The 27,964-nt window shown below is 48.3% G+C and overlaps 1 protein-coding gene across 1 annotated transcript in view; it reads left to right on the plus strand.

Moving 5' to 3' along the window:
- The window catches only part of akap6 (A kinase (PRKA) anchor protein 6), a 159,301-nt gene extending 147,091 nt beyond the window's left edge, over positions 1 to 12,210 (plus strand). The window contains exons 19-23 of the mRNA XM_008287037.1: positions 210 to 875; positions 921 to 2,945; positions 4,372 to 5,358; positions 8,042 to 8,134; positions 10,681 to 12,210. Coding sequence (XP_008285259.1) covers positions 210 to 875; positions 921 to 2,945; positions 4,372 to 5,358; positions 8,042 to 8,134; positions 10,681 to 10,722 — 3,813 coding nt within the window. The 3' untranslated portion in view covers positions 10,723 to 12,210. The remainder of the gene's footprint in view (positions 1 to 209; positions 876 to 920; positions 2,946 to 4,371; positions 5,359 to 8,041; positions 8,135 to 10,680) is intronic.
- The last annotated feature ends 15,754 nt before the right edge of the window (positions 12,211 to 27,964 follow it).

Genomic DNA, 27,964 nt, shown 5'->3' on the forward strand with positions numbered 1-27,964 from the left:
TTTGTGGTGACTTAATTTGTAAAGTCCAGTTTTCATTCCATCGTGACCCGGCTCATGTAAAAGACTGAAGACGTCCAGAGAGATCAAGGGAACGAGATTATTCAGGATTAAGACGTTGGATGTTGTGGACTCATGGCTTGTCCAGATTTCTGTTGGTCCAAACAGAACCATTTCAAACATGCTTGTCTTTCTTCTCGTTTTGTCTGCAGGTTCCTGGCAACTTTCTGGAACCGGGTTTGGTGGACCTCCGTCAGATCAGCCCCATCTCAGCTGGTCCAGTGGCCCCGGCACCAGAAGACTCCTGGGAGTGGGACGAAACGGACATGACAATCACAGAATCAGATCCACAAGAAGAACCCGACCTGACGCAGAACCTCCCCACAGAACCAGACCTGCCCTCAGATCTCACTCTGACCAACGGGAACCAACCTGTGGAGACTAGAACCAGTCAGTGTCCTGAGATGGTGTCCAATGCAACGGGTGACAGAACCTCCAGAACTGCCCCCCAGAACAACAACAACATCTACCAGGTGTACAGCCTCCACCAGGTGGAGCTGTACCGGCAGCCTCAGTTCCCTCAAACCTCCTCACTGCACAGAACCAAGTCCAAACGGAAAATCCTGCTGAAAAGCCTCAGCAAAGACTCGTCCTTCTCCTCCATCGAGTCGCTTCCCGACCTGCTGGGAGGTTTGGTGTCCAGCAGCCAAGGAGGAGATCGGATAGAGGAGAGCGAAGGAGGAAGAGGAAGCGGCCAGTCGGCAAACAGCCGGAGATCCGAGTGTGAAAGCGGGATAGTCAGTGATACGGGAGACACCGAGACAACCACAACCACCTCCGAGAACCCCGGAGATGAAGACGAGGAGGACCAACACCACGTGGTCAAAGACGACGGTCACAGGAGCAAGACTGAAGGTCATAAGAAGGAGAAAGGATGGAGGAGGGAGGAGCTGAGAGGAGAAACTAAAAGAAGCAGAGAGGAGGAGAAGAGGAGGAGGACCAGGAGAGGAGGAGGTGAAGCTGTGGAGATCCTTATTAATGGACGAGGCATCCTGACTCCTGCCGACTCCGACTCAGACTTCGAGGTGGGAGGACTCGCCGTCGACTCCCGCAGAGACGTGGGTGGCTTCAGCCAGTTTCCTGGTCTGGAGACGCCTCCTGCTGTGAGGGCCTCCTCCCCAGCTCTGTCTCAGGGCTCCTCTCTGGAGTCCCTCCTGGCCCTCGGCGTCGAGTTATTTCCATCCAAAGACTCGCTGCAGCGAAGCGCCTCCCTGGAGAGCTGCCTGCTGCCGAGTCGCAGCGCCGACGGGGAGACGGGAGGCAGCCTGGCCAGCCTGGGGGAGCTGGACCTGAGCCCGAGAGGAGGCGGCGACGCAGGAGAACCGGGGAGGGAGAAGAGCGGAGTCCCAGGAGAACCGTCGTCTGGGGAACTGAGCAGAAGGACCCTGGACCTCCTGAAGCGCCTGGAGAACATCCAGAGTCCTCTGGAGGCCAAGATGACCCGCAGCGTTTCTGACATGACGCTTCGCAGCAGCTCCCCGCTGAGGAGTCGACTTCCTGCGTCGCCGTCTCTCGGCGGGCGCCGTGCTCCGCTATCCGGGGCTTCGGGCTCGGCCAGGAGAGGCCCACCATCGCTGATCAACGAGAGCTCGGCCACGGCATCGCTGACGGAGCTGAGCAGCACCGAGGACTCGTCGCTGGGATCTGAAGACTTCAGAAATCAGCGCCAGCTCCTCCTCGACCCGGCGGCGGCGCCCAACGCCAACTCCTACAGGAAGCGTTGCCACGGTAACAGCAGAGGCGCCGATGAGGCGGATGCGGCGAGCCTGAGCATGGTGGTGAATGTCTCCTGCACGTCGGCCTGCACCGACGAGGATGAGGACGACAGCGACCTCCTGTCGTCCTCCACGCTGACGCTTACCGAGGAGGAGCTGGGCGTCCGCGACGACGAGGATGAGGAGGAGGAGCGTCTCAGCGGAGCGTCTTCGGCCGATGAGAACGATGAGGACGAAGACGAGGAGGAGATGGAGGGATCGTACGTGCTTGGCTTCGAGTACATGAAGAGGGAGCTGCAGAGCTGGATCAGATCTCCTCGCACCTCCTCGTCCTCTAAGACTGAAGCTGGGCTCAGAGACGAGCTGCAGTGTGGGAGCAACCTGTCCTCCGGCTTCACCTCCCACAGCAACTTCCTCACCGCAAAACTGAAGGAAACCAACGGCGGCAACAGTAAGACGAAAAGAGAAAAGAGGGAGATGGAGGAAGAGGAGAACAGGAGGAACGCCACGAGGAGCTACATCAGCCAGTTTGTGGACGACGTGGAGAACGGGAACGTGGAGCAGAGCTGCCTGAAGGGGAAGGACGAGGACGACGAGCTGCTCCGGGAGGAGTCCAGCGTCTTCACCAAGAAGGGAGAGTCTCTGCGGGAGGCGTTCGTCTTCACCAACACCGGAGACGTCAGCAGCCTGGTGCTGAAACCAGAGTCCGACGGCGAGCTCCGCCCCTTCGCCTCCAAACAGGGCTCCTCACTGGTGGGCCAGCTGATGGGGGAGCTGCCGTGCCACAGCGCCGCCCTGCCGTCACCTCCGTCGCTGTCGCCGGTGGACGACTGCCGGGCCGACAGCAGCAGAGCAGCAGGGAGGAAGGCCATCACCATCCAGGAGAAGTTTAAGTTCTCCTCCTTTGTGACGGAGGAGAGCAAGCGGCAGGTCAGAGACAAGGATTCGGCGCTGAAGCCCAGAAAGTGGCTCCATCCTCAGAGCTCCTGCTGCTCCCACCTGAACGCCTCCGTCCAGCCGCTCCACAAGGAGAACATCCACGACTTCGTGATGGAGATCATCGACATGACGTCAGTGGCTCTGAAGAGCAAGGAGAACCAGGCCGAGGAACCGAACCAGGCCCAGAACATCCCAGAACCGAGTCCGGCTTCACTGGCTCAGATCAGAGACAAGGTACAGACACGGTCCTCAGAAAGGTATTAAAACTCCAAATAAGACCTGATGACACCTGAAGCAGACACGTTCACCTACAAACGACTAGACAGGATCAAAACACATGAGCTGATACCATAACCGGGCCGTGTAGAGACCCGAGACCCGTTCTCAGCTCGTATTCTGTACATTTGGAGACAAATTCATCCAAAGCAGCACAAAGTTATCTCAGTTCATTTGTTCACTGAATTGGAGTAATTCAATAAAGCGCCTCACAGATCAGAACTTCTAGGATGTAATGACTAATTCCTTCTTTTTAAAAGTGTAATCTAAAAGCTAATCACTTCTCAGTTTATTTCTGAAAAGCAAAAAGAAATCAGGCAGAAAACTTTGTAAAAAGTGTAAAATATTAATATGTAAATCAGGATGTGATGCTTTGATGTGCTGAACTATAAATAATGCATAAAACCCAGCATCAGGAATAAATCCAGTCACAGTTATTTACAGTGTGCAGCACGTTTAAAGCAACAGGTCGACCCAGAGTGGGTTCTGTTAGAGAAACAGGACTGATGAAAGAAATGTTCATCATGTAGGAAGTCCAGGACCCATCTGAGCCTCGACACACGGTTTCTGCTGTGTGGGATGTGGTTCTGGGCTTCAGAGGGTTTAAACAGCTCAGACACAGTTTCATTTATTACAGAACAGAGGAGAACTTCTGAGACGTTCACCAGGAGGAGCCAGGCGTTAGCGGTGGATTGATCTGCTGCTGTAGTGAGGCTCTTTGGTGCAGCAGGAAGACGTTTCTGTTCCTCTCATTCTGTTTTCTGTCCACGTTAAAGTTCAACTAATTCCACTTGTTTTTGAACTTTGGTGACTTTTTCTCTCAGAGATTAGTTTTTGTTTGACAGAATCTGGTACAAACTGCTTATTTTTCACAGTTTTCTTGATGAAATATTCATATTTTAAGCTTTAATTAGTTTAATTTTATGGTTAAAACCAGCTTAGAAATAATTTGGTTGAATAAATGACAGCAGGGCTCCTCTCACGGGAGGAACCAGCGTCTTCCAGGGACTATTTTCTGCGGTGGATTGATCTAGGTTTGGTGCTGCAGCAGGTCCATGTTGGATGTTTTCTCTTGTCTCTTGGCTGGAGGAGAGTTAATCCATGTTTGGTCACAGCCGAGTCAGTGAAGGATCAGTCCGTTTAGTGTTTCACAGAATCTGCTGCAAACTGTTAGTTTTTTCCATTTTTAAGCAGAATGTTGGGGTTCTGGTGAACTACGGACCTCCTGGCAGGCAGACAGGAGGAGTTCAGGACCTCCAGGGGTTCTCCTCCCACTGCTGAACGGCGTCGTTCTGATGACTTTAAAGAGAAAACGCATGTTTTAAGGTTTTGTGGTTCTGAGGATTCCTCGGTCAGAACTAACGTGTTCGTCTTCCTCCTGCAGGTCCTTGAACATTCCCACCGGCCTCTGCACCTGCGTAAGGGCGACTTCTACTCCTACCTGTCGCTGTCCTCCCACGACAGCGACTGTGGGGAGGTCAGCCAGTGTTCAGAGGAGAAGAACTCCTCCCCGGTGCCCTACAGCCTCCCGTCCTACGTCCACAGTCCGAGTCCGGAGCTGCTGTCCAGCAGACGCTGCGACTCCACCAACAGCGTCTGTGCTCTGGACCTGCCACCGGCCACCGGTTCTGCCCAGCCCGACAGTCCGTCTCTGTCGCTGCCGCCGAGTCCCGACATCCGGGACGAGGTGACGCTGTTCCCGGCCTGCACCGAGGAGGTCTACCTGGGCCCGCCACTCTGCTACAGCATGGTGCTCACCAAGACGCCACGCCGCCTGCTGAAAGACGGCCCGGAGTCCGGCCCCAAGTCCAGCCCACTGCCCGGATACCAGCTGAGCCTCCCCGAGGCCAGCGACGCTCTGAGCTATCTGACCGTCTGTCTGGACCCGGACCAGGAGTACTTCCAGGCATCGGGAGCCTCAGAGGAGCCTCGGAGCTCCTCCTCCCTCCAGGGAACCGGATCAGAGCCACAGGACCCCTCTCCTCTCACCGAGTCCTCCAGCGGCGAGGCCGAGCGGCGGGCCGAGGACCTGAACCTCCTGTGTGATGTCGCTGGCGGAGCTGCGAGTGTCAGCAGGCAGCAGAGCGGTAATGAGGCGCCTCCTTATCTTAATCCCTCGGCTCGTGTCGGCCCGATAGACTCCTCGGCAGCCCAGTGTTTGGCAGATACTAAAACGCTTGAATCCAATATGGGCGCCGTAATGACCAAGATAAGTGTCTGCAGCTCCGCTACAAATCCCTCAAAAGAGCCGGCCGCCGCCGCCACGCGCATTAATCCCAAAATTAACTGCTCGGCGATGAGAGCGGCCGATAGGGAGGAGGGGGAGCGGGGCAGGAAGGGGCGGAGCCGCTCGCTGCAGGACGCCGCGCAGGTGAGTGTATTAGCCGCCGCTATCTCAGGACATTATACAGGCCGTGATACTGCACTTCACCTCTCTGCTCCAGGTATTAGTCGGAGCCGAGCCCTCACTGGGCTGCATGTAATGAGGCCGGTGTGTGTTTCTCTCATTTCCATTCCAGAGGCCTGATGGAGGCTGCTGATAGGACGCTGCTCTTCTTCCTCCTTCTTCCTCCTCTTCCCCCTCTTCCCCCTCTTCCTCTCCTCCTCGTCTCCACTCCTCTGCAGCAACCACAGGCTCAGTTACATTACAGTCAGAACAAAGGTCCAGTTTACAGATCAAAACACACACAAGAATAGAATGATTCATTATTACATTTGAGTTGACTAATTTATGACATTTTACATGATTTTTTTTTTAAATATTAAAACCTTTATTCATTTATTTATTTTACAGGTTTTGAGCATTATTTTTTAAACATTAATTTTACTGTATTTCCTAAATACACCAAATTGTTGACAAAATCATAAAAGCAGACTGAAGAAGCATCAAATTTCCATTTTTAAAATAATTTTTAGAAACAGAAAAATATTTTTTTATTTAACAGATTAAATCATGCTGATGAATGTCAACATATTTTTACAGTTTGCCGCGGTTCATCTCATAATAAATTAGTTTAATTGTGGAGAAGTTCAGTGTTTTGTGTTCACTCGCGGCCCCACAGCCGACTGAACATCTTCAGGATGCTTCGTTTTTACAGTGCACGGGTTAAAAATGGGCCTTTTTGTTTTTATAGCTTTTGTTCAGAAATACAGGAAAATATTGATAACATTACAAATCAGACTGAATAAATCATCTTTGTTCTTGTTAAAGTACATCTACCAATGTGTTTATTTTTGTTGTTCTTTAAACAACACATGTTCAGTTCACGTTTATGACGATAAAAATATTTCTGAAATAAAAAGATCTCATGAAGTTCAGACTGAAGATGGACCTGAAGTCTTACTTTTATTTATATGTATATGTACAGTTACCACAGACATGTTTCTAATCAGTACGTCTTTAGCATTTATTTATCATCCAACCAATCAGACGTCACATGGGAGGGGTTTGTCACCATGGCAACCCAGAACATGGAGGAGCAGCGTGTAGTGAAACAGACGATGAGTTCTGACCCGTGTTGTTAGGAGCCTAGAGTGAAGCAGGAAGAGTGAAAACCAACACAGAACTGAACCGGGACGGTCCACCGGCTGACAGGACCCTGGTTCTGGACACGTTTTATTGAACATCTGAAACCAGAACGCTGCCTGGTTCTGATGAGCCGTAGTTTAGTGGAGACGGGCTGCAGGTCCACCTTCCTCCTCCTCCTCGTCCTCCTCTTCAAACTCCTCTCTCCTCCTCCTCTCCTCCTCCTCCTCTCCTCCTCCTGTCTCTCCTGTCTCTCCTCCTCCTCCTGTCTCTCCTCCTCCTCCTCCTCCTCCTGTCTCCTCCTCCTCCTGTCTCTCCTCCTCCTCCTCTCCTCCTCCTCCTCATCAGTCAGCTCTCGTTAGCACTCATCAGCTGAGAGCTTCACTCCATCTCATCGCTGAATCAGCTTGCTTGTGCTCGTCTATAACTTTTCTATTTCTTCATGTAAATGAGCGACGCAGGTTCCAGCGTCTCTGCAGCCTCACGGTGTGTCTGATCAGGGTTCTGGTGGTTCTGGAGCAGCACATTATCACATCAGTCATGTTCTGGTGTCGCCTCAGTGAGCGGCTGATGGTGAGGGGGTTCGTTAGGGTTCGGCCTCGTTTAAACCAGTGTCCATGGCTCAGACAGGTTCAGGAGCTCCTGTCTTCAGGAGAAAAGTTTAGCTTCACCGACCCGGACACACACAGCGACCGGGTCGAGCCTGAAACCCACTGGACCAGAATCATTATAAACAAGACAGAACAACAGCAAAGACACAGACCAGTTCTGATTAGAGCCGACGGGGAGGAAAGGTTCTGGTTCCATAAGGTTTTATTTGATCATATTAGAGAATTAATTATTTTTTCATATATTTGTATGTTTTCAGCGTCTTTGTGTTCTTCAATCATCGGCTTTACTTTCTCTGAATCTCAGATGCTGTGAGAATTCATTTCTGGCTTTTTTCTAGTGAAACTTTCAGGTTTTACTTTTGCTCCTTTGACACTGATTCTGTGTTTTTGACCATTTTGTTGAGCTGTTGGATTTTTCTTTTAATTTTCTTTGCATGAATTCCTGTAAAGTCTCAACAGAACCGCAAGGCCTGCAGCAGAACTTCTGTAGCGTACTCATTAGCTCATAAATTCATTAGAGGGGAAGCAAACAGAAGAAAAGGAGGCGCTGTGTGTGTGTTGTGTGTGTGTGTGTGTGTGTGTGTGTGTGTGTGTTACGGGATGTATGTGCAGGATAACGGCTGCACCAGTCTTTACAAAGCGATTAGTCGTGAACCAATTAGGACGCGGCGCTGGTGGATTGTTTTCAGCTCCTCGTTTTAATTTGCAACTTTTCATCAGTTTGGCTCAAACAGAAGCAGCCGATGAGAAAACAAACAGCTTGTGAGCCGGATGATGATGATGATGATGATGATGATGATGATGTCTCTGACTCAGTCTCCTCCACAGCAGCCAGGGGGCGCCGTGTCTTTCTGCTGCATCGTAAACACGTTTCTGAGCCGTCTGGTTTCACGTCTCTCTCTCTTCTCCTCTCTCAGGTGAGCTCCAGGTCGGCTGGCAGTCACGGCACCAGACCTGCTCAGGGGCGGAGCCAGGCCTCGGTGAGACCGCCCCCCTCCAGGACAGTCAGGGTGAGTCATCTCTGGTGCTTCATCATGTGACCTGGGTGGGCATGGCCAAGGTGATGTCACTGCCTGCTGAGCCAATCACAGAGCTCAGAACAGGCGGCTCATCTCCAGGTTGTGTTGAGTTCACTTGCCAAACCAGGAGTCTGAGCAGGTCAACATCAGAGCTTCTGAGGAGACAAGAACTTGCTCTGGACCGAGCTTTGGAAGCCTGCAGAACTTCTCTATAAACAACAAGCAGCTCTGTGATGTGATCGTGTCTCTGGCTGAGCTTCACCATCACCTCCAGCACAGACTTCACCAAATCACAACACAAGTTCAGAATATCTCCCGATCTGTCCAGAAATGTTCTGCTCTGATGTTTCCGTCCACAGACTCCTGCTTTGTTCCTCACTCGGTTCTGCTCCATGTTTCACTGTTTCAGGAACTCTGCTGATCCCAGTATGAGTTGTGGTTGGAGGTCCTGAACCTCCTCAGGGTCTCTGTCATGGTCCCGGTGCTGCTGAACTCCCACAATGCTCTCTGCTGCCACCATGACTGGAGTCTGAGCGACAGACAGAAACACGGACGAGACGAAACGACAACAAGAAGAAACAAAAAGATAAACAAGATTTAAAACAGCAGACATTACAAAACAGCTGAAATGAGACACGAAACCACAGAAACCAGGAAGTACAGCTGATCCACAGCACAGTTTATACAACACAGGTTCCATCTGGACGGGTTCTACTGGACCTACATCGTGTTCTGTAGGTGGAACCTTGTAGTAGATTAGATTAGACAGAAAGTTAGTAAAGCTGCTCTACATGATGTTTTGTAGCTTCACAGAGACACTGGACTGACTTAAATAACTTTAATGTACCTGTAGTGTGTGTCATCAGGACACCGGATCAGAACCTCTCTCGCTGCCGTCCAGGTGGAGCCGGAATCAGCTGCATCTATTGTGGGTTTCATCATATTTCTGTTTTTTTAAGAATCAAACCAAAGCAGGAAGCTGCAGAATACGAACAAAGGCCGTCACTGACACGCTCACAGTGTGTGTGTGTGTGTGTGTGTGTGTGTGTGTGTGTGTGTGTGTGTGTGTGTGTGTGTGTGTGTGTGTGGCCCTATGGCTGCCTCCAGGGCGAAACAAAACCTACTGCCCCCCTACTCAGACACACAAACCTGCAGCAGCACACACACCCCTGAGGGCAGAGCAGGTGAGTCCAGGTAGAAGCTCTGACAGCCCAACAGCTGCAGGTTAGACACACACACACACACACACACACACACACACTGCAGAGGACAAACACACACACACACACAACACGTGTAGCGCCGCGACAGAGGACGCACACACATGCACACATCATGTCAGCGATGCGTACAGCTGGTCCTGACCCGACGGCGAGGCCCGGTCCAGCCCACCTGTTCACACACACACTCACACACACACACACACACACTGTACGCACACACACAGGTGCAATTAAAGCAATCGTGGATGCGGCTCATGATGTGCTCTGTGACCCAGACAGCAGAAGGTCTGCAGCAAAACACAGGAGACGAGCCGAACAGGCTGCAGCTCAGGAAGCTTCAGCGAGATGTGATGCAAACACGGCGTCCGGCGTGGAGCAGAATAGTAAACGTACGGCGGCAGAAAGCAGCGAGCGGGCTGGAGACGTCGCCCAGTAGAACCCACCGAACATACCGAGCATTTAGCCGAGACACAGAACCAACAGAACCAACACGGCTTCACTCGGACTCGCGTCTCTTCATCAGACAGGATCAGATGCGACCACAGAGGATCCATCCTCGGGTGTCGGGTCCAGTCAGAGTTCTGGTTTATGAGCTTAGATCAGTTCTACATCCAGGAGCCCCGACCCAGACGCTGCTGTCTGCTGTGACCTGCTTCAGCCCGACTATGATAAAAACTCATAAATCAGTTTGTTATGGTTGGACTCAGCGTCTGTGATCTGACCGTAAAGTCTGAACATAAAGTCACATGTTGGCAGCAGAAACAATACAACAGCTCATCAGCTACATTCATTTAAATCCATTTAATCACATTAATGAAAACATGTTCTGGCCTTAATTCTTCATGAGATGATGATATGTCTGTCTGTTTAATGTTTAATGAATATTTACATGAGCAAAACCTGAACTGTGTAGAGTTACAGAACCAATAATTAAATTGAATAAATAACATCGACAGCATTAAACTGCAACGTGACAGTTTCCTTCATTAAATAAAACCATATCGCTCCATCTGTGTTTGAGGTACACAAGGTCTCACTGATGTTTCTGCTCTGTTTGTCATTTTATTCATATTTTCTGTGTATTAAAAAAACAAATCAGAAGAAAATCTGTGAATTAAAATGTCTAAAAATTCTATAAAACCGATTTTTTTTTTTACAGTTCACGTCATGATGAAGCAGCCGGAAGCATTTTACTGAGTGTGTTTGATGCTTTTTAAATGATTACGTCCCGTCTGAGCTCCTGATTATAAATAAGCAGCAGAAACCTTGTAGTTCCATCAGCACTGACTGGTTCTGTGTTCTGGTTCTCCTCAGAGACCCTCCATGTCGGCAGCAGCCTCCAGGATCCACCTGTGAGGACTCGTCCACCTCCTGCTTCTCTCCTGGCGTCTCCTCATCTCTGCTTCTTCTGTCAAACACTGAACCAGAACCATCATTCAGGGCGACCTTCAACCTCAGACGCTCCTGCTGGGATCCGATCCGGCGCTTCACAGGAGTCCAGTCTAGTTTCAGGGTTTGTGATGTGAAGCTGCTGATTGGGTTTGACTTCAGCTGAAGGTTCAGGCGGTCGGAGGAACATTTATGGATTCTAGAGACAGTAATGTGGTGAAATAACATCCAGCCTGATCCAGTGATTGGTAGACGTGAAGCAACTTCTGGAGGTTTCCATTTGACCGTCTGAGGAGGCTGGAGGAGGATTTATTTCACCAATGAGTCAGATTCATGTTGTATTTGTTGCATCAAACTGGACCCAGAATCCGCTTTTCATTCTTATTTTTATTTTTTTTTTACGGTTTTAGACTTGTTTTGGTGTGTTAAGGTTTATTCTAGAACACTGTTGAATTAAATACGGTTATATATGACTCAGAGGAACCGGCTGTTTGACAGAACCGGTTCCATAAAATACACATGTGAAGCTAACCGGTGGTCACCCGTCAGAGCTTCTCTGTTCCACAATCAGAAAAACGTTCTAAAGACGGTCAGAAATAAAAACATCCGTCTGGTCGTTCTCCAGTCGACACTTCCTGCTGCTTTCTTGCAGTTTTAAATCCAATAAACAGCCGCTGGTTGGTTCTGACCAGACGAACCTCGGCGCTCAATCAGAAGTCCGACGACGCCAGCCGCAGAATGAACACGACACCAGAACAGCTGCTTCTTTGTTGGACAACAAGCTGCATTAAGTGTTCTTTGTCCACGAAGCAGCAGGAAACTCCCTTTGCACCAGTTTCATTTACTGTAAGTCTGAAGCTGTAGATCTCTGCTGGCTTTGAAGCCACCAGAAGCCTCTTTCTGTTGAGTTTCTTCCCTCATGAACCCGTTTCTGTGATATTCTACCTCAGTGTTGTTCTGACTCCATCTCACGTCTTCGCTCAGTTCGCATGACGTCTGCCTGAGTTCGTTATCTCACAGTTCATACTCACTGTCAGGACTAAAGCTGCTGCAGCGTCGTAGCACACGTAGCGCTCAGTTACTTCCTACCAATAATAACACAACGAAGCTGCTGCTGCTGCTGTGGTCGGAGCTACAGAACCAAACCGTAGAACTGACTGCACTGTCATCCGAGTTCAACATTTAACAGGTGGAAGGAAGTCAGGATTTACAGAGGAGCAATCAATGTGGAGAGAAATGATTGTAAAAGTGAAGTTATTGTTAATAAAAACTACAAATAGTTGGATGGAAACCACTCAATCAGCCACACCACCTGGCCAAAAGTATGTGGACAGCTGAATGTTGCAGCACATGTGCTTGTTGTGGCTTTGGCCCAGTGGTTGTCCAGATACTTTTGGCCATGTGCTGTGTGTTGACCTGTGAACTCTATAGTGACCAGAGAGGCCAACAGGTTGTATTAATTACCACTGAAGACAAGTTCTGTGGGTTTGGACTCAAAGGCCTGAAAGTCCACAAACCAACCTGACGGACCTTCAATCAGCCATTTATTTAGTTCTACAGTCTAAGTCCAACTGTGGAATCCAACAGCACCAGACCTCGAAAGTGTCCTCAGAGTTTAAAACAAAGGATAGAACTGTTTCTTGATTCAGATGTCTGACACTGTTACTCTTCTAAAAATGATCTAAACAGCTCCTATCTAAAACAATACTCACTGTCTGACAGAAAAGAACCTCATACCTAAAATCAGAGTCGACAAACTGAACCTAATCACGCGATGAAAGCATCAGACCCTGTCAGAGTCAGACCCTCCTGATGTGAGCTGAGGATCGGTGAGATGCCCGTTCATCAGCTCGACCCATCTCCAGATCCGTTTGCCTCCAGCTGGCTCAGACACAAACACAAGTCGACTCTCCAGCTGTCTGGATTTCAGGATTTGACAGCAAACATGATGTTTTTTGGGGGTTCGTCCCATTCTTCCCAAAACCTTCAACGTCAGGTAAAAAGCACCTGATTCATATTCAGTCGACACTTTCTGCCAAATCTGGAGATGAGGACCTTCTGCATCCCATCTGAAGCAGCATCTCGCTGGTTGAACTAAAGATGTTCCAACTTTAGATACTGACATCTGTAGGTCTGTCTTGAAGTAGAGCGCTGTCATGAAGCTGAAACTTCTGTAGATTATTTAATGTTTGAAGCACACGTTGGAGAAGTAAGTTCACAGCATTGTCTGTGATGAAACACTGAATTCTCTCGTCTGCAATCTGAACAGACGCTTTAAGGACATCTGATGCAGCTTCGTGGAGGTAAACTGGCTGAATGTGCCCCCAGTTCTGTCTGGAAGGTTTGAAGCTTGTGCTTGGTGAAGTTCAGGTGCAGCCTTCAGCTCCCACCTCCATTCGCTCTGAGGGAACATGGCTGCTTCTCGTCATAGGTTAAGGTCCAGGTAGGGCTGAAGCTGTCTGATAATAGAGTTAAGTATTCATCTCTCTGCTGGTAGACAAAGCAGGCGTCCAAAAACTAGAACAACTAAACGGTATTTTATCTATGCAACACGACCAAAGTGGGCGAAGGTGTTGTGTAGACGTGAAGGTTTGCTGATGTGTGCTGTGCTAACCTGCTGTATGTATGTTCACCACTACTGCACCATGTATTGGTTCTTTTTTTACTTTCTAGACTCCTGAGACGAAGGCTAGCAGAGACGCTGTGGTTTGGGTCGGTGCTGAGACATGCGAGTGTGTGTTTGGGACAATATAGGGTTTGAAATCTTTAAATATAAATGTGTGCCTTGCTCTGCTGTTACTCCTCCTACCTTTTTTCAATTAAACACTGCTTTCCCAGCTAGAAAACATGCAAGAACAGAAGTAGGAGAAGCGAGGCTAAAGCTGAGCTGGTGTATATATGTAAAGCGTCAGACGGAGGGATGCTTGTGTTTGTGTTTTTCTCTGTGATCTGTGATGTGGAATATCTTTACTATTAGTGTCGCCGTGAAGAGCTTGACTGCATGGTTCCTGCTACATACGATGTAAAGCCGACTGTTGAATTAAGAATAAACTTAATTTATTGGAAAAACCACATAGAGGAGTGTGGTTTTTGTTCTTGTTTCATCATGTTTATGAAATCTGGGTCAGAACAAACAGCCAAACAAGCGATTGTGTCGACGTCCCAGCAGGGAGCTGTGGGTCGACCTCAGAGCTGAAGGAAGGAAACCAGAAGATCCGAACCAGATGCTGAACCATCTAACCTGTGGACTCTGAGCTCCTAGCTCTGACCACAGACACTTACAGAGGAAACTCTTGTATGTCAGACGCACAATCAGAATCTCTTTATTGTCATGTACAAGAAAGCACAACGAAATTTGAGTTAGCAGCTCTGGTAGGCAGAACATCAGCACAACATCCTGTGTGGTGTCCAGAGCTCCTGGAGGCAGGTGAGGGTTGGATCAGCAGGTAAATGTTGACTGTTCACTACAACAGCCTCACATCCATCCATCCAACCATCATCTCTACACCTTAATACTCACAAAGGTGGTGGGGGGCGGAGTCTATCCCAGCTGACTCAGGGTGAAGGCAGGTTCACCTGGACAGGTCAGCAGTCTATCACAGGGCTACACTTAGAGACAGACAACCAAGCACACTCACATTCACACCTACGGACAATTTACAATCACCAATTAACCTCAGCATGTTTCTGGACTGTGGGAGGAAGCCGGAGAACCCGGAGAGAACCCACGCTGCACGGGGAGAACATGGAGACTCCACGCAGAAAGATCCCGGGTGTCCTCACCGGGACGCCAACCAGCAGCCTTCTAGCTGTGAGGCGCTAACGATGCTAATCACCGAGACACCTGCAGCCCAGAAGGTTGGATCAGCAGGTAAATGTTCACCGTTCACTACAACAGCCTCACTCTCCATGACTCCATGTCGTGCCGTCTGACCAGCAGCAGCCTCCCGTTGCTGCCGGTCAGACGGCGGCTGAGCCAGAACGTCCTCCGGTCGCCTCGCCGCTGGTTCATGGCTGCCTCAGTGGAAGTTGTGGACTCTGAATCAGAAGAGGAGTTGTGTGGTTTTCCTCCGCCAGCAGCTGTGTCAGGCCCCCAATCACCAGTAAAAGCATCATTAACATGTTTTTCATCTTCCAAAGATTTATTTTGTGCCCTTAATCAGACCTGCTGCCTTCGGCCTGTTCGCTCACACAAAGTTTGAACCGCCGAGGAGACGAAGCACAATCGAAGGCTGAAGCAGGTGATTGGATACGCTGATAAACACACACTTTGGAACATTACTGAGCGTTAAATAATGTTTACTCGATCAGAAGGAGGTCAGTTTGTGAAAGAGGAGAAGCTGCAGGATGATGGTGTTTACGTGCTGTGTTTCTGCACATCAATACGTCTGATTGCAGAGCGTCCTTGATAACATCCATTAGACGTGAACTCGGTCCGACGCTGATGAAAAGTCTCTTTTCAAATGAGAACAAATGTGAACATGTGTGTCTGCAGCTTCTTAAAAATCTCTTTCAGCCGAGGGAAATATTCACTTTGAGCCTAAGATTACTGTTGTTGTGTTTCCGTCCATGAGCATTAAGTCAGATTAAGGCAAATAACAACACTTACAGTGTAAAGATCTGCTGGTTCCTCCGACAGGCTCATTACAACCCAGACTGACTGAATACTAACCGACTAGCTTCACACCCTCAGCTGCATCACCAACAAGTCTACAAGTTAGCTGTGACAGTGACAGAGAAGATCTGAACTACTGCAGGAGGAAAGTAGAGCCGACCTGACAGAAGGTAGAACCTCTCCTCTGAAGCTGAGGCATCCGAGAAAACATCTTTACAGTCACACAAGCTCCAGAAAGATGTTCCACCATCAGACGTAGAAAGATGTTCCACCATCAGCTGAATGTATCTCCACCAACTGGCTCCTCTGGTCTCTGGTTCTGATCCATGCTGCATCTATTCATTGATCCAGTAGGTTGGATTCTCCTTCAGTCTCTCTGAGGAAACACTGGCTGCAGTTCACCTGAAACTCTCTGAATGTTTCCTGTTGGTCACAGCTGAGTCAGTGGTGGAGGATCAGAACCAGGAGGAGGAAGGTTCTGGTTCTACAGGATCAGAACCAGGAGGAGGAAGGTTCTGGTTCTACAGGATCAGAACCAGGAGGAGGAAGGTTCTGGTTCTACAGGATAAGGACCAGGAGGAGGAAGGTTCTGGTTCTACAGGATCAGGACCAGGAGGTGGAAGGTTCTGGTTCTACAGGATCAGAACTAGGAGGATGAAGGTTCTGGTTCTACAGGCTGCTACAAACACTTTATTTTTGGTGATTTTTTTCAGAACATCCAGAATAAAGTGATGCTGGTAGAATCTAACTGGGTTTAATTTTTCATGTTTTATTGAAGCGTGCTGGGACACCATCTGAAAGGAGAACATTCTTCTGGGTTTCAGTCTCAAATGGTGTAATCTCAGTCGTGCTCTGGTGGGTTTTGGTTCAGAGGGTCAAACAGCGGCTGGTCTGCCGGTGAAGCCGTGAACCATCAGCTGACGGTGACACCTCCTTCTGTCGCTGAGGGAGAATCAGAGCAGAGCTGTCAGAGGATTAAAAAAATGGCAGTTAGCTGCAACAAAACACACTCCACATTAAAGCAAATTGCTTCTTGCGATTGTTGATCGTTGCTCATTGCTGCGTCCTCGCGGTCGGAGCCGTGATGCTGATTGTGGCTGAAGGGGCCTTCAGATGACTGATAAGCGCTGATGAATGGAAATGGAAATGCTTTTCAGCGTTTTGCCTTCAAAGGGAAATCAAATAGAAGGAAGGAGGCGAGAGCAGAGGACGGAGAATATTTGCCTTTTTGCAATTAACAAGATATGTTCTTTTTTTGTGGTCAGAAAAATGGAAATGGCTTTTAAGGTCGTAAAGGTCGAGCGCATCGAAGCATGGTGGCTCTGCAATTACTGGGGAGGCAGCGGCGTGGCGGCGGCGGGACGGGGGGGTCCGGCCGCGCACCGGCGCTCAAATTAACGAGACGACCGGCTGCCTGTCGAAAAGATCACATGTGATTACCGAACATCAAACAGACAGAGCCTCAAATTATCTCCCCTCTCGCTGTGGAGTCCTGAGAAGAAGGACGACGACGCGCTGATTAGTTAAAGGCTTTAAATGTCAAAACTTTCAGAGGATCTGCTGCAGAGACAACAGGCCGGCTTCAGCAGCCAGCCGCTGTTCTACTGTCGGTTCTGAAGAATAATCTGCTCCAGAAATATCAGGTCAGATCCACATATCTGCTCGTTAGCGCTGAAGACACGGACGTCGTTAATCAGTCAATCAGTAAAACGATACCTGGAGAACATTGTTTAAATGTATGAGATAGATTAATAAAGTGAACACAGCTGTTTGTATCAGCCTTTATTACCCAGCAAACTACAACGAGTTCAATTAATTAGCTTTAATTATAATTATTTAACAACTGGTAGCATAAATACAAGTCTTTAAGCTGATTAGTCACAATAATCCAGCTGCTCTCCACGTCATTTAAGATGAAGTTTTGTTTAATTTCTGGGTTTTCATGCGTATTTCTGTCGGGTCAGACCTTCATCATACTCAATGATGACCAACAGTGTCGAGTCTCAGCCTTAACATCTGTGTTCCTGACGTTGGGTTCCATCACTACCAGCACCGTGGGCTCTGTCGGGCTTTCAGGTGCAATTGTACAGATGTACGGTTTGCAGGATTTTAATCACTGCTCTGTAAGTTACTCAGATAAATTCACCTTGTAAGCAGTACTGCAGCGTCTCCACAGCAATACTTCAACTATTTTTGACAAATGTTCAATAAACTAAGTTGCTCCAGTTGGATTTTCTTCAGTGCTTCTGGAGTTTTTCCTGTTTTTGTTCATGTCGTTGCTTCTTAGCAGGCAGCCGTGTATTCCAACTCACAATATTTAAATCGAATCTAAAACCAAAATCAACACATTTAAATCAACATGACAAGGCTAATGCTACGCTAACAGCTAGCAGCTAGTAGCAGATTAACCTGAAACTGTGTTTAACACAATAACTAATAAAGCTTTCAGATCTGGACCTCAGAGGGAACTGCAGGAGACAAACTGTTGTTGACGTCAATCAATCAATCGATCAGTAAACAGATTGATCACATGACACTCTGACTTCATCGCATGTTTCTATGTGCAGCTCTAACAGTCATTAATAATGAAGCAGCCCAGTTATGAACGAGGCTCCTGCTGCTGCTCATCACCTTCACTGCTGATCAGCTATCGCTCTCCTTGGTTACTAATAATCAATATCGGTCCTGATCTGTCAGTGGCGTCTGCACCGTGCTCCACGTTACATGAATATCCATCTTTATGTACTGCAGGTTATTTTCATGAATTAGGGTTTGATTTGATCCTTGTTCCACTGAGACGAGCTTCGAATGAGATTAAAGGTCCTTTAACAGAACGTCTAACCGCCCTGAGTGGACCACGCGTTGGCAGAGCGGCAGCATCATGACGGAGGAAAACCAAGAAGATCTCGTCAGTAAAATAGTAAAACAGGCGAAACAGACATCACCTGGTTATTTCTAAAGAAGAAATATGAGATGTTATAGTTCAGCAGCTGAAGCAGTGAAACAGGCAGGTCTGGTGATGGAGGAGAGACGTCTGACAGGAAGTAAAGCAGTACATGTGGCTTCTACTGAACAGAGGCTGATCTGGAAACAGGTTCAACTTGCTCAGAGTCGTGAGTTCAGCTTCCTGACAGGTGAGTGAAGCCTCGTACCTGCAGCTCGGAGACGCTCCCCCTCTCTGCAGGATGCAATCACCAAGCAGCCAGAATGAAAGTTAGATTTCAAAGTATTTGTATTAAGCGGCGGCGGCTGCAGGGAGGCGCTGAATGGAAATGAGACGTGTGTGTTCAAACACACATTGAAGGATGAAGCAGCTTCTCTGCTGTAATGATCTTCTGAGAAAAGCTCCACAATCCCTCCTTCATTTGGCTGCTCTTCTCCCTGATGAGCGGCTCCATCCCTTCATCATCACGGCACCATAATGTACTTTAGTCTGGGGACGGAGAGAAAATGGGAGGATAGATTGGAAACAGATTTTCTTATAAGCTGCTCCCACATTAGGGGCTGTAGATAATACGCTGGAGTCATCAGGCGGCGTCGCTGCAGTCAGAGTGATGCATCGACGCGCCGACGTGCTGCAGAAACTCCTCCGAGCTGATCGCTGAGCAGCTCCGGGGCTTTTATCGCCACGACGGACACGTTCAGGTTTCAGTCAAACACGTTGTCTGCTCAGACCGAAGCAGACGTTTGTTCTTCAGGAAGCTCCGACCTCAGAACCAGGACTCTGGAGGTACCTGAGCAGCTCTGGTGAACCTGCTGCACACATTCAGCCCTGCACACGCTTCATGAACCCACAAGAAACAAAACCGGCAGGAAAGCAGCGACTCTCCTCCATATGGTGATCCAGAGAAACAACCGTCAGAACCAGCAGCTCCCAGCGGTGTGTTCTTCTTAAACAGTCACCAGAATCACACCAGACTCACACCAGAATGAATCCATCTATCAGCCAGAAACCACAAAACACACAATCACCACGTGTGGCAGGAAGTTCTGTTGAGAAAAAATAATCAAATCTACATTTAAAATCCTGTCTCTTTTTTAAAAACCATCCAAACATAAAGGTTTGCTCCAGTCGGATCCTGTTTGGGCTCCTCGGTGCCGCTGACTCTGACCCAGATCCGGATCCTGACCCAGATCTGGATCCTGACTCTGAACTAGATCCGGATCCTGACTCTGATCTGGATCCTGACCCAGATCCGGATCCTGACCCAGATGGATGCAGACGGTATTTCCTCAGCAGGGCGGGTCTGTGGACCTGCTGTCCATCATCGTTTGGTTCTGTTTACTGCACATCTTCTAACATACAGGAGCAACAGATTCAGTTTTACACCAAACAGAACATCTCCAGAACCCAGGCTGAGCTCAGAGGAACCAGAGGAACCAGAGGAACCAGAGGAACCTGGTCTCATGGAGAAAGTGTTGAGTTTCAGGTTTGATGCTGTTTTTTCAGCAGAATGAAGCTTCTGTTGTCTCCTCCTCTGTGATTGGTCACCTGATGGACCTGCAGCTCCAGGATTGGACCAGAGGCCGACTTCCTCCTTCCTGCTTTTTAACTGTGTGTTTCTGGGGTTCTGACTGTGAGCAGACGTCTTCTAGAACAAGATGTTATTAAAGAGATCTGCTATGCTCCTTCTGATTTTGTGACTAATGAAACACGCGTTTTGTTTCCGTCTCGTGTCTTCATGACGTTGATCCAGTAATGGTGAACTTCACCAGCTGCTGGGATCTTCTCCTCAGCATCTGAACAGACACCTGCACATTTCTCCACACCTCAGCTTCCACCAAGTATTTCTCCTGCAAAGTCCTGGAGCAGCTGGTTCCACCCTGACTCCGCCCCTTCAGGGTCAGCTGACCACTTCCACCTGTGCAGAGAAACAAGATGGAGGATCTGAAGGAAGGAGGATGGAACACCTGCAATCTGCTGCTGCATTCAAGGACTCACAACGGATCACATAATGTTGGGAAATCCTCTGAGAGCTGCACATGTTTGAGAGAAGTCCGTCCTCCTGCTGATGAAGGACTGTTGGGAGACTGGAGGAGACAGTCTGGTTTCATCTGAGCCTGGACAGACCAGCATGTGAGCAGGTAGGATTCTGTTTGGTTCTTTAACGGTTGTTGTGACAGCAGAGCTGATCCACTGGCTCACATCCTGCTCTCATTTCACTTGTTGGTTATTTGAAGCCCAAAACTAAGTTCTGTTTGACTGAATTTGTAGAATTTAATCTATTTCCAGATTTGGAATTCTTCTGTTTCACCCTCAAACAAGTCGTTTTAAAGGTTCAGGATTTCCACAGACTGCTCAAGTTTCATCAGCAGCCATATAAACTCCAGGTTCTGGTTCCTCCCAATGATCCACACCAACATTTAGTCTAAACATCTAAAACCAGAACCTTGTCTGGTCCAGCTTCACCACATCAGGTTCTACTGATGTTGGAGCCTCAACAGTTGGTGAAATGTGACCAGAGACTGGATTCTAGTAGAACCATGGATCCATCCAGTGGTTCTGATCTGATGGAACTGTTCAGTCGCCACATTAATGTGTGCTGGAGTTTTATTTCTGGAGATACTGAACCTTAAAACGGCTCCACAGTGTTTTGGGCTGAACATACAAACATTTGCAGGTCTGAAAACAGACACAGTTCTCCAAATTCAGCCAGAACATTTCACAAAGGCCTCGTGTTTCCTGAAGTGTCCGACCTGACAGACTGGGCTGGACATCAGGTCGCTGCAGACCGACTGTAGTTCAGGGAAATAACGCTGTTGGTCTTATCATCCAGCTGACCTGCCATTGTATTGAACTCCTGTCATTACACCTGAACTCGTCTTCTTACCATGAGTGTCAGTGATGTTGGGATTATTGTGTCCGATGAGAGTCCTGCTCTTTGCTTCTCTTTTCTGATGAACTCCATCAGAAGAGGTTTCAGTGATGCTGCTTCCTCTAAAACGTCATTCTGAGACACACTCGCCTTTTCGTTGAAAACCTGCAGCTCCTCTGATCCAGATGTGGAACTTATTGGGATTCTGATGGTATTTGTTGGTTCATGTTTGCTGGGTTCTGTTTGAGAGGAAGTCATGTTTGGTTTCGTTTACCCCCAATTAGTCCATCACTGGTCGCTGCTGACCGCCAGCTGATCGCATGTTCTGTCACCTGAAACGGTTCTGGTCCAAAGGTGGAGTGTGGGTCTGTCTACCTGTTTGCTCTCTGATTGGCTGACTGGTCCATCCATCTACCTGTCTGCTGTCTGATTGGCTGACCGGTCTGTCCGTCTACCTGTCTACTCTCTGATTGGCTGACCAGTCTGTCTGTCTACCTGTCTGCTGTCTGACTGGAGTGTGGTTCTGACCCAGTACACTGTCTGTACATGTGTTCATACTCTAACTGCTGGATGTGTCTCGTGGCTGTTGAGTGCAGAAACGACATCAATGTTCTCGTGTCCTCTAGAACAGTTTGGTCCAGTTCGCAGCATTCAGAGCTTCTCCTCTGGTAGAGTTCAGTTCTGGTTCTGTCCAGTGTTCTGTTTCATCCTCAGAGTGTGAACAACAGTGATGATGGTTTGTTGAATCAACGCTTGTCTTTTCTACAGGAAATGACACTGCAAGAATTATCAGGGTTTAATTAATACTGACGATGTTTAGTCGGGTCTACACATGGTCCTGGTACTTTCTGGTTACAGAGGAAATGGACAGAACCAGACCCAGTGTTCAGACTGAGACACCTGGATGGATGTAGAACTGATCTGGTGTCAGGTTCTACCAGAACTCGGATGTGTTTTTGTGTCTATCTGCTGGACTGATGAAGTTCTGAGGCTCAGAAAATGTCCAACATGACGAAAAAAAAAAATCACAAAACTGACCCGATAATAGTTGAAAATAACTCAGATGTCGTTCAAAATGACAGAAAGAAGCAAAATGACTTAAAACATGTTAAAAATTACTCAGAATATAGTCCTGAATGACTAAAAGATGTTAAAAATCACCTAAAATATGTTTAAAATGACAAAGAAATGACAAAAACTAAGAAACATTTACATGGAGCTTGTGAGGAGTTATTCAATATTTTCCAAAATGAAGAAAAAAAAGTCCAAATGACCTAAAAACTGTCCAGATTTACCCACTGGAGGTTCTGTCTTTTTGTCTTGTTTCATGTGTTTGTCTCATTTTTTTGTAATTTTTTATCTTGTTTTTGTCGTTCGTCTTTTTTTTTTTTTTTGTCTCACTTGTTGTTTTGTCTCAGAAACCAGGTCCAGTGTTCAGACTGAGACACCTGGATGGATGTAGAACTGATCTGGTGTCAGGTTCTACCAGAACCCAGATGTGTTCTTCCTCCTAAATGTCATGTGTCTATCTGCTGTACTGATGAAGTTCTGAGGCTCAGAAATGATGGAAAAAGTCCATTAAGGTGATCAATCTGGACCCTCCTCTGTGGACTTCAAGGACCTGGAACTCTGGAACATTCACAGTCTGAAGGTAGAACTCTGGTCAGTAGATAAAGGTTCTGCAGATCCAAAACCAGATGTTCTGAGGAGGTTCTGGAGGAGCTTGGGTCGGATTTTGGACCCAGGCAAAATATTTGTTTGCAGATGGACGGTTTCAGTGGATTTAATGAGAATAAAAACCGTGTGAGAGACTTGAAGGGCTGCTTCTCCTGATTCCATTGTTCCCAGCTGGACGTGGAGATGATTGAGTCTGACTCCATGCAGGGTGGAAGAATAATAACCTCAGTGATACTTTAAAAACAATAAAAAGTTTGAGGAGTGACCGTCGTCAGTGTGGCTTCATTAGAGCCTTACGAGCGGCTGATGAGTGTGTGTGTGCGTGTGCGTGCGCTGGTGTGTGTTTATGAGCTGATACGGATTCATAGAGTTTTAGCCTGATTGCATTTTCACATCAGTCGTCAAAATGCATTTAAAAAACAATTTGATATGCGATGGCGAGAGGCCAGGAGCCGCACGGAGCGGCAGAATAAATAAAAGCAATGATGATGCCGCCGCCGACCGGAGACCTCGATCAATCATTAGCATATATAAGGAGCTGTGCGTGTGTGTGTGTGTGTGTGTGTGTGTGTGTGTGCGCGAGACGGAGAGGAGATAAAGTTAATGTCAGTGATGTCTATTATCAATCATTTGCATGTGGAGGTGTGCACGGCGCTGTGTGTGAGTGCAAACTTTCAAAACGCTCCATCTGTAATTCCTCGTAGCAGTTAATTCATCATCGGAGCGGCGGCGGCGGGGCGTCCGCGGGCGTTTAGGACTAATATTTCAGCTCCCATTACAGTGCTGGAGCACAGAGCCGAGGCTCCAGGTTGACCTCTGACCCCGGCAGACGAACCCCAGCCTGACCCCATCCATCACCAGCGCCGGGAAACACCACGACGCAGCGCTATCAGGCAGATCACAGCCGACGCTCAACCGTCACTTAGCACTGCGGCGTGGGCGGCTGTCATCGCTGTCTGCTCTCTGATTGGCTGACTGCTCCGTCTGTCTGTTGGCTCTCTGATTGGCTGACTGGTCCGTGTGTCTGTCTGTCTGCTCTCTGATTGGCTGACTGGTCCATGTGTCTACCTGTCTGTCTGTCTGTCTGTCTGTCTGTCAGCTCTCTGATTGGCTGACTGGTCCGTGTGTCTACCTGTCCGTCTGTCTGAGTTAATGTTGAAGCATGCAGCCATCAGAGCCGGATCAGTCCATCATTAGAGAGAACACTTCCTCAGCTGTCTCCGGTTTTATTCTTCTGTAAAGATATTGTCGTTAATTGTTCAGAACTTGGTGTTTGTAGAATGTTTGTATTTATTCCTTCATAAGCCTCAGTGGTGGCTGGAAATGCCGCGTATGTTTCCAACCTCACACTTGAATGTGCCGGTGGTCAAAATCCCTGAATACTTTCTATTTGTAGTTTCACTGTTCTACTGCTAGATTATGTGCCTACGCATGGTCAGAGGTGTGCGTATATTTACTCACAGTCCTAAGTATAGTACAAGTTGATAAATTCCATACGCTGCGTAGGAATGTTCGTACGCACGCTCTGCGCACATATCTGTGCGTACGCACTGATGATAAATGAGGCCCCTGGACTGAAGCTGTGACGGTCAGAGGAGATGATGGTGGAACTCAGAGGAACAGGAGAAACCAGAGGCGACTTGTTTCCATCGATTTGGCAGCATCCTCAAGTTGAGGACTTGTTAATTTGTTGGGAATCTGCTGGACCAGTTTGTGACCTCAGACAGGAGGAGGACGGGTTCTGGTGGAACCAAGTCTCCATGAATCACCTTCCTCTAAAGCTGAAGTGTACTTTGAAGGCCAACCTTAACTAAAGTTCTACCACGTAAACGTTTCTGACAGTGTTTCTAAAACCTCCACCATACTGGACGGAAACTCTCCTGGTCTTCAATTGTCTCTGAGACGTCACAGGTGACGAATGACGTTTATTTCAAAACACAAACACGTTGCTGTGGAGACCATCTCAGGACGGTGTTTGTCCAGGAGGCAGAGTGTCCAGTGGCTGGAGCTCAGCTGACTGTCATCTGTGGACACAAACATCTGACGGCTGCTTCACGCCTCTGAACGTCCTCCTGATGTGGACCTTCTGTAAACCGGCCTCCATTCCAACACGTCACTAAAACAGAACCGTGTTCTACTTGAACGGGCCGTGCAGCTGTGTCGGGCTGTCGGAGGCATTTGGTCGCAGCAGCGAAACGACAGAAGAATCACTTTAATAAGCAGACGCATGATTTAAATGTAAACGTGAACGTCGACGCTCGTCATCTTCGCTGCGTGTTCATCGATCACGGCTCGCTGTGCGTTAGTGTGTGTCTGCAATCGGATCTTCAGAACAGACATTCAGATGTGGTTGTCGCCGGCTGTCCTGCTGAGGATGGAGGGAAACGTGAAACGAGGATTCAGAGACGTGATCTTTAACGGCCTGATGGTCGGCTTAATAGAAAGACTGGCGTGTCTGACAGCACGCCTCCAACACGGATCCACACGGACATGACGGCAAATTATTGACTTTTGTTGTTTTACAGCAGCTCAGAGGAGCTGATGACAGCTGGTGCTGGTTCTGTGTGAGACAGACTGAATGTGGATAAAATACTGAACGTCAGCGTTCAGGTCGGAGGAGAGCCGGACCAGAGACGCATCCCAGTAAATACCCTGAGATCAGCACGTGAATTAGGATGAATGAAGATAATATGCTGAACAGGAAAGTCTGATTCCTGAGATTAATCTGAGGAAAAAAGTGTCAAATCTGAAAGAAAAGAAGGTGTTTCTTAGCTGCATTTTGGTTCCACCTGAGCAGTCCTCCCTCACTGACCCCAGATCAGTCAGACCTGGACAGCTTTAACTCACACCCCGCTCTAGACATCTTCACTTTGACATTAAAGAGTCCACTTTGTGAATTATGGTCAGAAAAGCCAAATTAAATGATGATCCGATGATGACAGGCGATGAGGGGTTGAGTGGATAGCTGGTACAGACCCAGACCCGGTTCCAGCTAGAGGAGGTTCTCATCACAACACTCCAGTTTGGTGGTACCTGAACGCAGCACCGCAGAAGAAGAGCGTGTTCGCTGGTGGTTTGTTGTTTAGCTGCTGCAGCAAAGGATGCATATGTGTGTGTGTGTGTGTGTGTGTGTCACCCTCAGGGGTAATAACAGCAGGTTGACTGTCCTGATTCTGTCTGCTGGACTTTACCTGGTCACAGCTCACCAACACACCAACACACACACACTAATACACACACACACACACTAGTACACACACACACACACTAATACACACACATTAATACACACATACACCAACACACACACACATACACCAACACACACACATGTACACACACACACACCAACACACACACTAATACACACACACCAACACACACACCAACACACACACTAATACACACACACCATCACACACGTACACACACACACACACACACAGTAACACACACTCGGTGGATGCATATTCTATCCGGTGTGTGTGTTGGTCTCCGTTCAAAGCGCCGCACATCAAACTCACACTCTGTTAATTCTATAAGGGGGTCCGGCCCGTCTCCCCTGGAACCTCGAGTCCAATTCATTTGATTCCATTACGGCGGGGGGCGGGGGGCGGGGGGGCGGCGCTGGAGGTTTTCATTAGGAGCTGCTGGTTAGAGCTGCGATCCAATTTAGAGTGCAGGCTGGCGGAGTGGCGAGCTGTGTGTTTTTATTGGTATTTAATCAGCTCAATCGGGACGTTTTATTAGTGCAAAGCTTTGTTTCGGAGGACAGACGAGAGCTGCAGGTTATTAGGGGCTCTCAAAGTGAGGCTCCTGGTCCCTGCAGGGGTCCTGCTGGGGGTTCTGCGGGTCCAGAGGAGGATGAAATATTGAAAATGTGTCCTGAGCGGCTCGATAAGGAGGAGGGGAGCAGTAAAAGCGCCGGAGTCGGGGGTTCGATGCCCCGTGCTGAAAATGTCAGGATGCAAATGAGAGTTTTAGTTCTGCAAACGTGTCTCAGAGGCCGAGCGCCGATTAATCCTCACAAGGTGGAGCTGAAAACAAAAACAGTCGCTGCAAACTCCAGCGACGGAACAAGATAAATGTCAGTGATGTTTTTACAGCCTGAGCTGGAGCGGATCAGGCCGACTGGGTCTGTTCTGGTGGAGGACGGTGATGCACCTCTACGATGCTCTGATGGCCATCCATGCTGACTGACCACATGTACGGTCATTGAAACAGCGCTCCTGCAGTCAGCGGCGCTGCTGGGACACTCAGGCTGCCTGTTCACGGTGGAGGAAGCATCTTTCTCTCACTGCTTATCTTTGAATCTCATTTTTTTGGAGATCCAAACTCTCAGCTGAGTGTTTCTCCTCTAAGATAATATTCTGCTGAATGAAGTCCTGCAGCCACAGCAGGAGTCTGTGATAATGATGAATAATAGACCTGCTGCGCCGCTAATGCTAACGGGTGTGGTTCAGGCACAGCTACTGTTTGGGTTCACGTAGAAAAGGCGGCTTACATTTAAAGTCTATTGTTCAGATCAGAGAACCTTCGTCATTGTCGTTACCTTAATAAACACCTGATTAGGATTTTAAAACCCTCACCGTCGTTCTGAGATGAGAAGACAGTCCAGTGTTTCACTGATCCATCCGTCCACCCCGACCTCCTCCTCCTGCTCCATGAAGTCACCTGCCTCCATCTTAACTACTCTGAGCACTAGAGGGCGCTGTGAACACCAAGAGTCCTCATAATTCTGCAAACTCAACGTCCATTTGCTGCGTTTTCTGCGGCTTTAGACTTCAAACCATCAGCTTCATCATTAGTGCAGTGGAATATAATCAAATATATTTACTCAAGTAATTCAGTAATCCTGGCTTGTCCTGCATCAAACGTCTGCTTACTTCAGAGGGAGATGTTGTACTTTTAACTGAGGATAAGGTGGTGGAGTCCAGCAAGCTGGTGGTTCACCGGACCGCCAGACTAAAGCCCGACGTCCTGTCAGTGTTCAACTTCACCGGCTGAAACGTCGCTCTGCTGACCGACCAGCAACCCCGAAAACAGCAGTACAGCGGCGTCAGTCCATCGCAGGGAAACAGAACTGTTGTGTTTAGCTACA

The sequence above is a fragment of the Stegastes partitus genome, unplaced genomic scaffold (genome assembly GCF_000690725.1).
Source record: "Stegastes partitus isolate 25-593 unplaced genomic scaffold, Stegastes_partitus-1.0.2 Scaffold483, whole genome shotgun sequence".
NCBI classification, from domain to species: Eukaryota; Metazoa; Chordata; class Actinopteri; family Pomacentridae; genus Stegastes; species Stegastes partitus.